This window comes from Camelus dromedarius, chromosome 2, assembly GCF_036321535.1.
Source record: "Camelus dromedarius isolate mCamDro1 chromosome 2, mCamDro1.pat, whole genome shotgun sequence".
NCBI lineage: Eukaryota > Metazoa > Chordata > Mammalia > Artiodactyla > Camelidae > Camelus > Camelus dromedarius.
Genome location: NC_087437.1, coordinates 115,646,780 through 115,662,265, shown reverse-complemented (window position 1 = coordinate 115,662,265; position 15,486 = coordinate 115,646,780). Strand labels below are relative to the sequence as shown.

Genomic DNA, 15,486 nt, shown 5'->3' with positions numbered 1-15,486 from the left:
TTCCACACATAAACATTGTTTTGCCTTGTGATTTTAAAGAGAATTCATTAAGACACATTATCAAATCTGCTGCAAAAGCTTATTTCCAAAGCTGTTCAGTGTTTGATAACAGTAGCAGTTTTTTTAATCCAGAAAAATTTCAGTCATGGTCTTGAGCTCAGAAATTGAAATAAAACTTCACTACTAAACCACTGAGCTGCGGCATCATAGGCCATTTCAGAAGTTTCAGATATGATTTCTGACAAAAATTCATGGAATTGTTGACAGTTAAGTCCACAAGAGCAACTGAAGTTCACTGTTGGCAATATTGGCTCAATTACACGTTTCAAATATTTTCCAAAAATACCTGTTAATTTAAGAATACAGTAACTACCCCCAGACTTTCACACCTTGTATTATCACAAGCTTTTTAAGTTCATCCTTTTAAGCCTTTTCTACTCCACACATATTTTTTACACATCTTAGCAGATTCTACTTCAGGTTGCACTGAATTGGTTTTCTCAACTTTGAAAGTATTTTTGCCTGTAGGTGTTACACACAGGCCACTGACAAAGGCTAATTCTTCAGTTATTTCCCCTTTGGCATGGGCTCCTCAGATAAACTAACATATGTCAAGTCTTGTAAGAAGAGTCAGGGAAAAACGCTCAAAGTCATTTGCTTTGTCTTCTAATTGTCGACATTGATCCTGATGATGGCCTCAACACTGAGCAACTGACAGCCCTAAAGATGCTCCCTTCTCATGTTTCCCCAGCTGCTGCATCAAACATGATTCAGTTAACCCACCTCAGGTAAGTGGCTTTCCTTGCGTGGCTAACAAATGAGCCAATCAGAAACTTACTTTGGTTGCAGCCTCATTATCATTTTTTGTTTCTGTGAAGAAATTGTGCTGAAATATTCAACTTTAAATCTCCTAATGTTTCTGACCATTGCATCCTCATGAGTTAGAAGTTCTTTGACGGATGTTTAGACTGGTAATGCCAACACATATCGTTTTCTGTATAATGTGCCAGCTACCATATCATTGCACTTTGCCGCCTAATTCAGTAACAAAATAACCCATCCTCCACCATGTCACAGTAGCACAGTAATCTTCGAAATCCACTTTCCTCTTCTCTTGTTTTGACACGATGGCCACAGTGGTAATAAAAAATAAACGTGTGGCAGGGTGGAACATGCGGCACTCAGAATGCTGTGGATTTGTAACCGTCACTGCCGCACGTAGTGCACCAGCCAGCCGGGCAAAACCTCTGTGCCATGCATGCTCTGTGCAGGGACCACGCAACTCCGCCAGTGTAGCAAAAAGCGAGCATAGGCCATTTGCAGGCTTTAAAATGCGGTGGTGTTCCAACTGCATTTACGCAAACTTCCTTTGTGGCTACCGAAATTTACATTTCACATACTTTTCACATCATGAAATGTTATTCGTCTGATTTTTTTTCAACCACTGAATATGTAAAAACCATTCTTAGCTGGGTGGGCCATACAAAAACTGGAGTGGGGCTGTAATTCTTTGGGGACAGACAGCAAGCAGATACCCAGGTCATCCCTGCTTCTCCAGAGCTCTCCTGTTCCTGAAGGGCACGCTGCCCTGGAAGCAGGTGCCAGGGGCTCGCTGCTGGCCCCCTGGGGGGAAATGGAGGGACAGCAGCAACAGGAAGGCAAGCTGATATGCTTCAGAGAGAAGGAAAAAAGGAGGGTTTTCTGATCATCACTAAAACGTAATGACTCTCTTTGTTTTTTCCTCCACTTGCAGCTCTTATTTTTACCTTTGCTCAGGGAAACCTCAAGGGTCTCGCTCTTTCTTCATCCAGAGGCATGGCCCAGGACCTCTCTCACATAAAAGGGCCTAGGGTACAACTCATCTGGATTTGCACAATTTGCCTAGACATGGGGCACAGATGGGAGAGGCAAGAGAGGCTAGTGGCTGCCACATGGGAGAAGCAGTCCCTGGGACGGGTCGCCCAACTTTGTGACACAACCCCCCAGAGACGCTGCTGGAGACACCAGCCTGATACCCCGCAGGGGAGGGGCTGAACCCGGGTGGGAATTACGGACCCTGGAAACCAGAAGGGACAAAAATGACTTTGGGAGAAAGGAGCAGGGTGAGGAACGGGGTTCAGGGAAGGAGGAAGGGGAGGCAGCAGAATCTCTCCTCTCCTCCAGCACCTCCTGGACACTGTTTTAGTTGCATCCTTAAATGAAAAGAAAATCAGAGACAAACCTGGCCCACATTTCCAAATTTATGAAAGCCACGTCCAGTGTGGTTCATTAGAACAATACGGTCGTTCCAGAACAAATACACTGACGGCCCAGAAGCCAAGAGTCCACATATTAAATTAGTCTCCCCGGTGACTCGGCCTCCAGGGTCGAGCTTGGCTCGGAGAACTGGCAAGAGCCTGGACTAGAAGCCGGAGGCTGTCCCTGGGCAGCTGGGTCATCTTGAACAAGCTGCTTAAACTCACAGCTCTTCTCAAATGTAAAGTGAGGCGCTGGCCAGTGATTCTCAAACTTGAACGTGCGTGTGAATTACCTGAAGGCCTGGTTAAGCCGCAGGCTCGGAGGAGGTCTGGGCCCGGCCTGAGAGTCTGCGTTTCTAACGGGCGGTGATGCCGATGCTGCCGTCCCCAGACTTCGCCGAGTGGCCAGGCACCAGGTGCTCTCTGTCCCTCTGGTGGGCCTAAATCATCTGAAGGGTCAAGGCAGGCATGGGGCTGTTCTCTTATCAAAGTGCCCAGGCTCTCCTCCCATCTCCCTTTAACATTGTCTCAGTCACCATCACCTGCTCGCAGGAGAAGAACCGACATCTCCCATCCCAGGCCTGACTTTCCCCCTTCAATCCATTCTTTTACATTAAAGCACCTCCTTGACATCTCCACGTTAATGTCCTGTCCGTAAACCCCTAGTGCTCAGTCCTAAACTGCACACCGACTACATGGCATGACTGCTGGACCTTAGACACTGCCCCTCCGGGTACCAGCACTACCTCCGCCGAGCCACTCCAACTGCCTCCCTCCACGCATCTCCCTCTCAGCACCCACCCCTCCCCTCCACCCCCAAGGACCATGGCTCTCCTTCCTGCGCAGCTCTGGACTCTACCCACTTAGAGACAGCTACTTGCAAGGCCTCTCACATCCTCATCACATCGGGCTTTGAACATCCTCCTTCCTTCTCTGAGATTCTAGAACATTCCCACCACCACCTGGTAACTCCCATTCACCCAGCAGAAATCAGCCTAAACCCCGATTCCTCAGGGACACACCCTCCAGCTCCTGGACCAGAGTAGGTCCCTGTTCACGCCCCGATTCTTATACACTTGGTCCAGCTGGAGTTGTTGGCTGGCTGTGCCACCCCTGTGGACAAACAGTGACATCCTTGCTGCTGTCACCCCCAGGGCACAGCCAGGTGCCTTGCACAGGACAGGTGGTCACAACTTCTCTCATGCAGTCCTGATGTCAACTGCCCCCTCGCCACCCCAGCTAATAAGACATTGTTTTTCTTCGGAGTAGGACTTGCCATCTATAAACTGTTCCTGGGCTTAGTGTCAATTGCCTACTTTGATTTGGAGTGTCTTCTGCAGGAAGCAGGGGAGGTATGTCAAGTTCACTGTTTAAATCCGGACGGTGAGGGGGCGTCTCTCCTTCGCTCCTTTTCTCTGATCACTGCCAGGGCAGAGCACTCCTCGCAGAGCAAACTGAGCAGGGGGGGACGGACCACGGTGACCACCTATGTGGGAGGCCTCCCAGGACAGGTTCCCAACTTGACTCCTCCTGGGCCACTGCAGATGTGAAGTCATCGCCATCACACATGGGCAGGAGGGGCCTTCAAAAGGGCGTCCAGGTCTCACCAGCGCCGCATCCCTGCGCAGGGAGGACCTGGGTAAAGTCGTCCCGAGTCAGAGAGGTGGTGAGAATGCTGTGTGAGCCCTCAGCTCTCGGGCTCATGGCAGTGTTTGTCTTGACCCCCGACCACGGGACGTTCACCCGCATTCTACTGTGCACCGAGGTGGGCAGGGCAGGCCTTCGTGCCCAGAGCTGTGCCAGCAGGTCAGGGAAAACACGAGGAGATGTTAAGAGGCACAAATGCAGCCCAGTTTGGTTTGCAGCTAGAAGGCTGTCTGCTGTATTTGAATTTGAGGATCACAGGCACTCTGTCTCCCCAGACACCTTGAGCTCCGTCAGGGGAGCAGGTGAGGTCCCTTAGGAGCTCCACGCAGCTCCAGCCCAGGACTTACATTCATGCACATGAACAGACTTCCTGCCCTGAGACATCTGTCCCCATGCTTGCTCTAAGGAAGGGAGGATATCTTAGGAATAAAGAGAAGGGGTCACATTGAGGGGCCCCCAGCTGGTGGAGGTACTGAGTCTCCTAACATATGAACAAAGGAAATTAAATAAAAATAAGAACAGCCGCAGCTGGCCCCTTAATGCTTTTGAAATGTAGGTTATAACCAATTAGGTTCTGAAAGCTCCCCGTGTTCTATCACTGTTTATGAACTTGGGAACTGGTTTTTTACTTATCTTGTTTTCTGCCTGATCTAAGTCAAATCTCTGAAGGCTAAAAATGTAAGCTACGCCTTCAAGTGGGAAAAGGGACTAGGAGGGAGGCCACTGGAAACATGATGACCAGGTCGGATGACAGTGCTTGTTAAAAAATGGGTCCTTTCCCTAGTTACGCCTCCAAACAGCCTCCTTGAAGTTAGAGAGGAAAATCCTTTATAAAACATTTAAGTAACAAACATTACATTGACGCAAACTACAAAACACACAACCTCAAAATTCTAAAACAGATGTAGGTAGGTAGGTGCCGTGCAGGAGCAAAATCAAGCAGTCAAGGAGCATGATCCAGCTAAGACTCCAGAAATGAAAGTAAACTGGAAAATAATCCCATTCAATCGTTCATGGAGAACAGTACTCACCTAGTTTCCCACAGGGCGTTTGCTACATTCATATAGAAAAGGCAGGCTCAAGCATGCTGTGGACTCCAGCTCTCTGGTTATTGAACGTTTCTTATATTGCGCCAAGGGTCGCATGTACATTATCTCAGGGAAGCCTGCACACAGCCCCACAGTGGATCTGACAGTTATTCCCATTTTACCAAAAAAAAAAAAAAAAAAAAAAAAAGTACAGGGAGGTTTAGAGAAGTAAAGCCATTTGCCCAGGGTAAGTGCAAGGATTTGAACGGACCGTAGAGCTGAACACGGCGGCGGCTGCACCCCGGGGCTTCCTGAACATCAGCCCAGAGTGGGTGGCTGATGCGCGGGGCCACCCTCCGCTGGTCCCACGAGACCACGCGAGGCTGAGACGGGAAGCAGCGCGGCCCAGCCCCACCACCGGGGTAAACTTAACAAGGGCCAGTCTCATGGGACACCTGAGAGCCACTGACAGGATGTCACATCAAGCCACTTCCAAAAGGGAAGGTGACAAGAAACAAACTGTGGAAGTTTTATACATATCTGCTAACTTCTGCCTTTCTTGGAGGCTTGTTGATCATATTTTATAATGCAGGCTAAGTTGTGAATTTTAATTACTCATTGATATATTTAATTAAATAAACTTCTATAATGAAACTACATTTTAAAACGTTCAATTCAGGCTTGTCGGATTAGCCACGCACACCTCCGTGCTGAGTCACTGCTGGCTGCGGGCGCACGATCACCTGCGTAGCTGCTTACAAACGGATGTCCAGGCCCCGCTTGCAGGTCTCTGCATCACAGGTTCTGGGACAGGGGTCAGCACAGCTGTGCTTTATGAAGTTCTACAAGCAAGTCTGACGTGCAGCAAGGTTGGAATTGCTGCTTTAAGTTCACGAGCACTGGCCTAGCGGTTTGGTAAGCTAACCTGGAGTTCACCCAGATCACTGTTTTTTCCCTAGATCCTGCTTACTGATTTGCTGGGCAACAAAGTGGAGAGGAGCCTGCAGACAACCGCTTCCCCGCCTCGGGTGCTTCTGCCTGGTCACCTCCCCAGCAGACTGGACCGGCCGGGCATGCGCAGACAGACGTCCTCCTTAGGGTCACTATGTCACTGATTATGCTTCAGGTCTTTAAAAATATAAACAACCCTCTGACACCAGCAGAAGTCACCTTAGTTTCAAGGGAGCCGACAAGCCCCATCCCCACCCAGTCCACTATTCATTTCTATGTGAGTCACTTCAGTCACTCACCAATTCAGCACGCTGGGCTCTAAAAATCCAATTCAACACTTTCCACTGGTGAAAGCTGTTCCTTTTTGGCAGACCACTACCCTCCCCCCTGGGGGTAGGGCTCAGCCCTCTCACCTCCTGCCGAGGCAGTAAGGCCCCAGCCCCTTCCCAGCTGTTAGGCTGGCTTCACTGCACCCCCAGGGCCTGCCTCTGCCTGGCTTTTTTCCCTTTGGGTCTGAATCTTCCCCTTTTACTGCAGCTTCAGCTAAAGAACTCAGGCAATTACAGTGATTAATGAGTAAATATGAAGAGTAGTATTCACAAAAATAAAATAAAAGCCAAAAAAAATCCCCAAAGTAGCAATTTAAAATATTTAGTTGTAGAGATAATCAAACTATGGTCCTCAAAAGAGACAAAATGTAATTTCTACATGGCCTTTCTACACGTCGCAACCTGAAAAACTCTTGAATATCTTTCTGGATCTGAGAACACGCAGCTGAACACGCCCACACCAGCATCACTCAAGGCTGCCACCTGCCACCGTGAACGAGGGTGCACCCACTGGTGGCCCCATTTCCTCCATCTTTCACTAGGAGCTTTGCCACCATTTTCCCTAGACCACATTCAAAATGCACTTTACTAAACAAGATTCCTGCTCCAGTACTCTGCTCCTTCAGAACCCAGTTGAGAATGGACAGCGATAAACGGTTAGAGCAAAAAGGAAGCAAGTTGAAGCCTTGTCTTTCCCTCCTCACTGCTCCGGGGCAACATCCCCAGGCCAGGCCGGCTGTGGGTGGCGGGGAACTCACGGTGTGTCCCAACGGAAACTTAGTCTTTCCCAACCTCCAACTTTCTCATTAAAGGTCGTATTTTCAAGGTGTGAAGTTACAGAAAAGAAACAAAAAAATCCCTGTGTCTTCAGGTAAGTAAGTTGGCGCTAAAACCTGTGGGCCTCTACCTAGCTACTTGTTACGTGTTTAAATCAGTGTTCCAGCTAGAGAAATATTTGGGGGGAGGAGGTCTTTGAAAATTTAAGGTAAGAAATTGGAAAAAATTGATGACAAACACCTTGGGCTCTCCTTGTTAAGGCGAATGCTATCCCAGAAAGTTACGATGCAAGAATACCCTGGCTCTCCCACCATGGTCTGCTGCGAACAGCCGAAATCGGGGACCTTGGCTGTATGTAATGCCAAAGAGAAAGACACACACACAAACCGCTGGACCACTTACCGTACCGAGTCCGTCTTCCACAAAAGGTAACGAATCCTTTAAACACAGGGATACGCAGAAAGGCCTAGTGGAGGGGAAGCCCGGGCGCCATCCCCGGGACGGCCCAATGGACGCGCGGACGCGGTACTTCTGTGTATTATGAGGGACGACAGAGAATAAAATAAGCTCACTTCGCAGGATTTCTTCTCTTGTTCTTTGTACTAAAAATTACATGGTACAAGTTTTCAACCCAGGAAACAAGTCTAGGGAAGGAGATCTGTGGTTAAGAAAATGAGGGCCTCCACGCTGCTCTTCCCAACACCAAGTGCCTCCCAGCGTCGTGTCCTCAGCCACCCCAAGGATACCAGGGAACCGGAACGCAGTCTCAGCATACCAGAGTTGGTTCTTCCCCCAACCTTAATCTTAAAATTTCAAATCTTTTTTAAACATGGCACTAAGACTAAGTTCTGTATCTGGAATGAACCGTCTGATCTACTAACTTTGGTCACCACTACAAAAATGGATATAAAAACGAGTACTGAATTTGTATTCTGAGAGCTAACAAAACCAAGGCCAAAGGAGAAACTGGGAAACTGGCCTAGAAGAAATTCAGCTTTTGCTGCCTCATCACTGTATGTGTTTCCTGATTACAGGACTTATTCTAACAATAAGTTTTAACAACACAGGACCTGGATGGAAGAGGGAACAATGGCAAACACAACAGTTGTCCTGCGGGCCTTGTAATTATTTGCACCCGTAATGATTTTTCACGTGTAATTCTAACGTTCATTAAAGAAAAATACGCCTAGGTTTTCTTGGAGTCCAATATCATACAAAATGTGCCACTTAATCTAAGTAATTAAAATGCTCATGGCCCTAAGAAAAATCTAAAGGAAGTTTTCCTTTCATATGTGCGGGAAGTGTAACTTTACATAGCCAACTTGAACTTAACAGAATCACATTTAACTTTTATTTTTAAGGTATAAGTTTTTTGCCTTCTGAAAGCCACCTTAATATATACTTACTCAGGTTAATTCATAAAAAAGAGGAGACTTTAGGTTAGGATTAGTTCACTGTGGCAGGAATTCTAGACTTTATACAAGAAAGTCCCTGACAGGCCCCCACACAAGGATCCAGGGAAAGAGGAACAATAGTACTTGTATTTCCTCTCGCTTCCAAGCAGGTCAAGGCCTAGAGAAAACCATCCAACTCTCACATTCGTCCTGAACACCAAGAGCTATCAGCACTTTGAATCAGAGAGGAACTGTGAATATGGTAATCGTTCACATAAAGAATCAATTTTAAAAAGTAAAACATGGTCTGTTTCACCTCCAATTTTCACTTCCCAAGATTTCTGAGTCTGTGTCGATTAACTACTATTTTCCTTTTTATACATTTGACTGAACTCGCACTCAGTATACCTACCAGACCATACCTGGACCAGGTTGATTGCATAGGAAGATTTTTACTATGTTTACATTTTTCTTAAATTAATTTTAAAAAAGCATAGTAAAGAGTCTGAGGACAAATTATTCAACTGTTTATCATACATAAGACCGCATGACTATAATACAAAGGGGGGTTCTTTTTCATTTAACGTTACAATATACACAGCAAGTCCGGACCAGATCTTACAATCTGCACACAGGTATTTAACCTTTTCCATGCTGTTTATGTTTACAATGCACAGAAGTCCTGTAACCAAACCGTGTAGTAAAGCACACAAAACTGGACTGTAACATAACACAGTATGCAGAAGCATTGGATTTTATGACTTCCTTTATGTAAATAGCGGTTTAAAACTGCTTTCGTTTTTGTTTTTTTTGTTTTTTTGTTTTGTTTTTGGTGCTTGCTAAGATGTGGCAACCAGCACAGAAAAAAATGACCTGACCCATGTGTCTTCCTTCACCTCAATTCCTCAACAGCAGTAACTACTGAATCCCTTTCGATATTGCTGGACTCAAGATGGTATCCTTTTATTCACTGTAAACCTTCATGAACTACCAAGTTCAAGAATCATCCACAGGCTTGACATTTAATTACAAAATAAATATGGATTTCCTGATTAACAACAAAAAATTTTTTGTGGTTTATAAAAACGGATATTCCCAAGTTTCCATTCACATTCACATAGTTTTAAGCCTTTCTTTTGTCACTGTTTACATATAAAAACCTGCTTTTTGTTCAGAAAAAGCTGACCTAGTCAGCCACATGGAATTGACCAATAAAAAGTAATGTGGTGTTCTGCTGAGTTGTTTTGAACAGGGTTATCGGCAGAGGTAGATTACTGCTTCTTTTCTAGGCTTCTTTGATCCTGGACAGGTAAATTCCTTATCTTCATTCTCCCAATTCAACCGCTCAAAAGTATAACACCGTAAAATTGGTCAATTTGAAATGGGAACACAAATTTAGCAACTGCCAGACTGTGTTACATTAAGGCAGCATAATCTCAAAACTAGGCACCTGTTAAACACCAGCCTGTTCACTTCAGGTCGCACGTGAGAGTTCTGCTTTACTCGTGCTCGTATTTTGGACCTGTTGGTGCAATCAAGGTCTCGCGTTCAAGTTTACAAGTAGGTTAATCAGGAATACAAGAATCAACTGCTGGTTCCATAGCTTCTGGATCCAGTGTCCCTTTACCTTCAGAAGCCTGAACACATTTAGGATGTAACAGATGTTGTAATCTTGAATTAGATGTCAATCTATTATGTTCAGTACACAGATTGCTGTAAATGTATTGGCTATGGATTCAACAACAGTTCCAGTTTTGTTTAAGCAATAGTACAGCCATAATTTTTCAACTGACATTTAAAAATGGTCTAGTTACACCTTGTGTCAAAGTGCAGAACTGCTACATTATTGGTTACAGACATCTATGTGCTATAAAAACAGCTTTGGTACAATAAATTATCAAAAAAGAAAATAAATTTTTGTAAAATTCACAGCATAATTGTGAGGCAAAAAAGCAGTCACATAAAATTCTGCATTTTTTAAAAATGTTCAGGATGAACAGAAGACATCTTTGTGCAGAAGAAATGGTGGAGATACCACGTGCCGAGAAAAAGCAAAAGAAAAAGTAAAAAGCAGGAAGGGACACAGCTGTAGCTATTTCCATCAAAGCAAACCACTACTTCTGTGACCTTCAACCAATAAGGAAGTCAACTTTATGACACACGCAAAGTGACCTTGCAATACCTTACAATTAGTGGGTCACAAAAGTCTATTTTAAAAGAAAGGCCTCTTGAATTACCCATTCTCTGTGTTTTCAGCATTAAGGACTGTCTGCAAAAGCATGTCCCAAAGTGATTGCATCTGAAATGGTAGGCTCTTCTAATTTCGAGTCCAAATCCATAAGGCCAAAGGTTATCCCAAAGACCACCACTCAGACCTCCCCAGGACTGGCCACGACTGACCCGTTGATTGCTTCTCAGTGCACCTTGGCTAGGAGACCAGTCACGTTCCACTCCTATCTCACTGCGGCCCCGACAACGGGAGGCCCCCAGGATCCCAGGGAACCGCTGCTTTGCTCCTCAGTAGGTTCAGACAGGAGAGTTCTGATCCCGCCACTTAGCATGCTTACTGTGCCTTACAAACGCCAACACCACCGTCCCTTCCATACAGCTGAAGGTGATGGATGCTGTGTGAGCTGGAGGTCCCTCTTCCTGACAGGACTGCGTTTCCGTGCCCAAGTGTGTTTGGAGGACTTAAAAACCCAAATGTCCCACCCCCCACCCGAAACAAAACAAAAACAAAACAAAAATGGGAAGAAAAAAAAAAAGGAAAAACGAAAAGGGGGGAAAAAACACCCTCATGGGGCCCTTTATGCAAATTATGTGCAGTGCCTTTTATTTTAAAATTAGTTGGCAAATGATCAAGACCAATGTCAGAACAGTAACTTTTGTGGAACAGAAAGACAAAAAACCCCACTATGACTGGGATGTGGCAGGTTAAAATGGGGGAGGCAAAAAGAGGACACCTCTGAGCTATCCATGAAGATGGGTTTGGACATGGCTCTTTTAAAAACTTCATTGTCCCTTTGCAATCTTTTCAAGTTAAAAAAAAAAAAAGTCAGCTTTGCCCTCTTGTAGCGGTTCAGTGTGTTAATCTCCTTCTGATTCAAGCAGCTTTGCACTTTGTTTTTTGGAAAAAAAACACCACTTCTATAAAAACACACAAGAAACAAACTCAAGTTTCAATTTAGTCACGAGCTAGCTACAGGACTCTGTTGCACACAAACTCCTGTCATGGGGGACTCTTCTCTGTCAGCCCCTTGCCTCATTGTCAGATGTCCTTCAGTCATGTAATGTGCAGGACCTGTATTAGCAGAAAACTGGTACGTTGGATGTCCAGCTATGCCAGTCTCTTGGCGGGGATTGGAGTAGACGGTTAAATTAACGTCCATAGCTCCATTTTGTCCAAAGTCCAAGGTATTAGCAGCCACTGGGCGATTCTGGTAGGCCTGATTGCCTTGATTACCAGTAGAGGAGGAAGATGTGGAGGAAGAAGTAGTTGAGGAAGACAGGGATGTCATGGAGTGGTGACTATGGCCAACCTCCATAGAATCCTGGGTAGAGGAGCTATTTGTTGGAGAATTGTAGACCCTTGGCCTGGTCCGGTTACCCAAGGCTTGTTGTCCATGGTGGTGGTGGTGGTGGTGGTGGTGGTGGTGGTGATGGGAACTGTTTCCATGGTGATGATGCAATGCATTCTGCTGAGGGGCTACATGGAAGGTTGTTTCTTGAACGGGATGAGTTTCAACAGTGACTTGTGTGGGAGCTTCAGTGCCTGACCAACCAAGGGGAGCAGGAAATTGCTGGCGCACCTGTAAGAACAGATTTTAAAAGGATTTATTCAGAGTACCATTGCCAAGTTTTAAACTTCAATGAAAAACTACAACACTAGCATTTACATTAATTAGAGGTTTCTGAAACTTCAATGTGTTAGATAGTTCTGTAACACAAACTTCCACAAACATGTTCAAGAGTGAAAAACATTTTACTATGAAATCTTCAGCAAGTTATACCCATAAACAGGCTCATATATTTTACTGGCCACGTTCTTTCCTTGGGAGCATTGCTTATGCCAGGGGTCAGCAAACTTTTTCTGGAAAGGGCCATAGCGTAAATATTTCTGATGGGTCCCAAAGGAATTCTTTGCTGTCCCCCTAAAGTCCCTCCCCTCTCCATCTTTCCTGTTTTGATAAAAGCCCTACTACTCATCCAGCTGCGCAACCATCCCTCCATTCAGACAGCCAGCAAGCACTACTGAAGCCACCTCCAAACCAGAGCCCAGTCTGGCCTCTCTTCTCCATCTCCAAAACCTGACCCTAGATGAGGTCACTACCATCTCTTGCCCAGACTAATACAACAGCCTCCTAAATCAATCAACTCCCATCTTCCATCCTTGCCTTTTTCCAAACCACTTGTCAAATAGGAAGAATAATTCTTTTTTAAAAGCACAAATCCAAGTTAGGCAAGAAAAGGGAATAAAAGGCATCCAAATTGGAAATGAAGAAGTAAAATGGTCACTATTTGCAGATGACATGATATTATAAAGACTCCATCAAAAACCTGTTAGAACTAATAAATGAATTCAGTAAGGTTGCAGGGTATGAAATCAGTAATAGAAATTTGCTGCATTTCTGTACACTAATAAGGAAATATCAAAAAGAGAAATAAAGAACACAATCCCATTTACAATGGCATCAAAAAGAATAAAATACCTAGAAATAAATTTAACCAAGGAAGTGAAAGACCTGTATATTGAAAACAAGACACTAATAAAAGAAATAGAAGACAAAATAAATGGAAAGATAGTCCATGCTCACAGATGGCAAGAATCAATGTTGTTAAAATGTCCAAAGCAATCTACAGATTCAATGCAATCCCTATGGCAAAATTCCAGTGGTCTTTTTCAAAAAAATAGAGAACAAATAATTCTAAAATTTGTAATCCACAAAAAAACCACTGAATAGCCAAAGCAATCTTGAGAAAGAACAACAAAGGTGGAAGCATCATGCTCTGTGATTTCAAACTATAATACAGAGCTGTAGTCACTAAAACAGTGTAGTATAGCATAAAAACAGACACATACATCTATGGAACAGAACAGAGAACCCAGAAATAAACCCACGCATATATGGTCAATTAACTTATGACAAAGGAACCAAGAATATACAATGAAGAAAGGACAGTCTCTTCAACAAGCTGTGCTGGGAAAACCAGACAGCCATACAAAGGAATGAAACTCAACCACTATCTGGTATCAAACCCCAAAATTAACTCAAAATGGATTAAAGACTTGAACCTAAGACCTGAAATCATAAAACTCTTAGAAGAAAATACAGGTGGTAATAAGCTCTTTGACACAGGTCTTAGTGATGATTTTTTGAATCTGACACCAAAGCAAAAGCAACAAAAGCAAAAATAAACAAATGTGACTACATAATACTAAAATACTACTGCACAGCAAAGGAACCAACAAAATGAAAAGGCAACCTACTGAATCAGAGAAAACATTTGTAAATCGTATCTCTGGTAAGGGGCCAGTATCCAAAATATATAAAGAGCTCATAAAACTCAACTGCAAAAACCCAAACAACCCAACTGAAAAATGAGCAGATCTGAATAGACATATTTCAAAGAAGACATACAGATGGCCAACAGGTACAAGAAAAGATGTTCAACACTATTAATTACCAGGCAAATGCAAATCAAAACCATGACAAGATATCCTCTCACACCTGTTAGAATGGCTATTATCAAAAAGACAACAAAGAACAAATGTTGGCAAGGATGTGGAGAAAAGGGACTCTCACTGTTGGTGGGATTATCAACTGGTGCAGCCACTGTGGAAAACAGTACGGGGGTTCATCAAAAAATTAAAAACAAAACGACCATATCCAGCAACCCTAGTTTTAGGTATTTATCTGAAGAAAACAAAAATACTATCTTCAAAAGATACATGTACCCCCATGTTCACTACAGCATTATTTACAATAGCCAAAACACGGAAACAACCTAAGCGTCCAATGAATGAATGGATAAACAGAACAATCCCAAACCCATGTGCAATCTGCATAATCTGTACAATGCTCATCTCTCCAACCTTTTCCTCCAGCCACCTGGGTTCCGACTATACAGGGTCTTCCTTCCATTCCTCTACCTGGTCAAAATCTTTCAAACGCCTCAGGGTATTTGTACTTACTGTTCCCTTCTGCCTAGAACGCTCTGATTTCTAATTTCTGCTTCGATGCTTCTTCCTCACCCTTTCAGTTCCAGAGTCTCCCCTCGTCACCATGGCTAATGCTGCCCCAGCTTCTGCAGCAGAGGCTACTAGCTGTCCTCAAAAAACATATTCTTCTTCCTGAGCACATGACTGCACTCCATATACTAGTCTCCCCTGTACAAGACATGGCCATGTGACTGTTTTAGTCAAAGGAATATGAATGGAAGTCCCTATGTCATGGCCAGATCTGGCACCTAAAATACCTACCAAGTCCTTCGCCTGCTGGTGGCAGCAGACAACTAGGCCCTCGGGGACGAGCAGTCACAAGACGGTAGGGGAGAGCCACACCACTAACCTGAATACCCATTCAGGACTATTACATAAAAAAGAGTACTTTTATTCCTTTAGCTACCATATTTTGGGGGTCTACTGATCTGTTATCAGTTGGGCCTACTTGAATTAATATAGTCCACTCAACAAACAGCTCTATTACATTAGGTTTTGTTTATTTACTGTGTCACTGTAAGCGCTAGGAAGGCAAAGACCGTGTCTTTAGCACCAGTAGCTAGCACAGATCATTAAGTATTTACTCAATGAAGGTGGTCTCAGAATCAAAATTCCAGAAATACTATTGAATATAATCCAGTAGAATAACAGAAAGGTCTCAGAAAACACTAATGGTTTTTAAATTATGAAGCTACTCACAGGGAAATGTATACACAATCTTGTGGTGGCTCACAGGGAAAGAGAACGTGACAATGAATGTATGTATGTTCATGTATAACTGAAAAATTGTGCTCTACACTGGAATTTGACACAACATTGTAAAATGACTATAACTCAATTAAAAAAAGTTAAAAAAAATTAATGAAGCTACTCAAAATTCATGCATAAGAAGAATGAACAAAA

At 44.1% G+C, this 15,486-nt stretch overlaps 1 protein-coding gene across 3 annotated transcripts in view; it reads right to left on the bottom strand.

Moving 5' to 3' along the window:
* Window positions 1-8,869: 8,869 nt before the first annotated feature.
* Window positions 8,870-15,486, bottom strand: part of DYRK1A (dual specificity tyrosine phosphorylation regulated kinase 1A) — a 129,320-nt gene continuing 122,703 nt past the window's right edge. For all 3 annotated transcript variants that reach the window (XM_064475907.1, XM_064475905.1, XM_064475909.1), the window contains exon 12: window positions 8,870-12,172. In XM_064475907.1, the coding sequence (XP_064331977.1) occupies window positions 11,552-12,172 (621 nt within the window). In that variant the 3' untranslated portion in view covers window positions 8,870-11,551. The remainder of the gene's footprint in view (window positions 12,173-15,486) is intronic.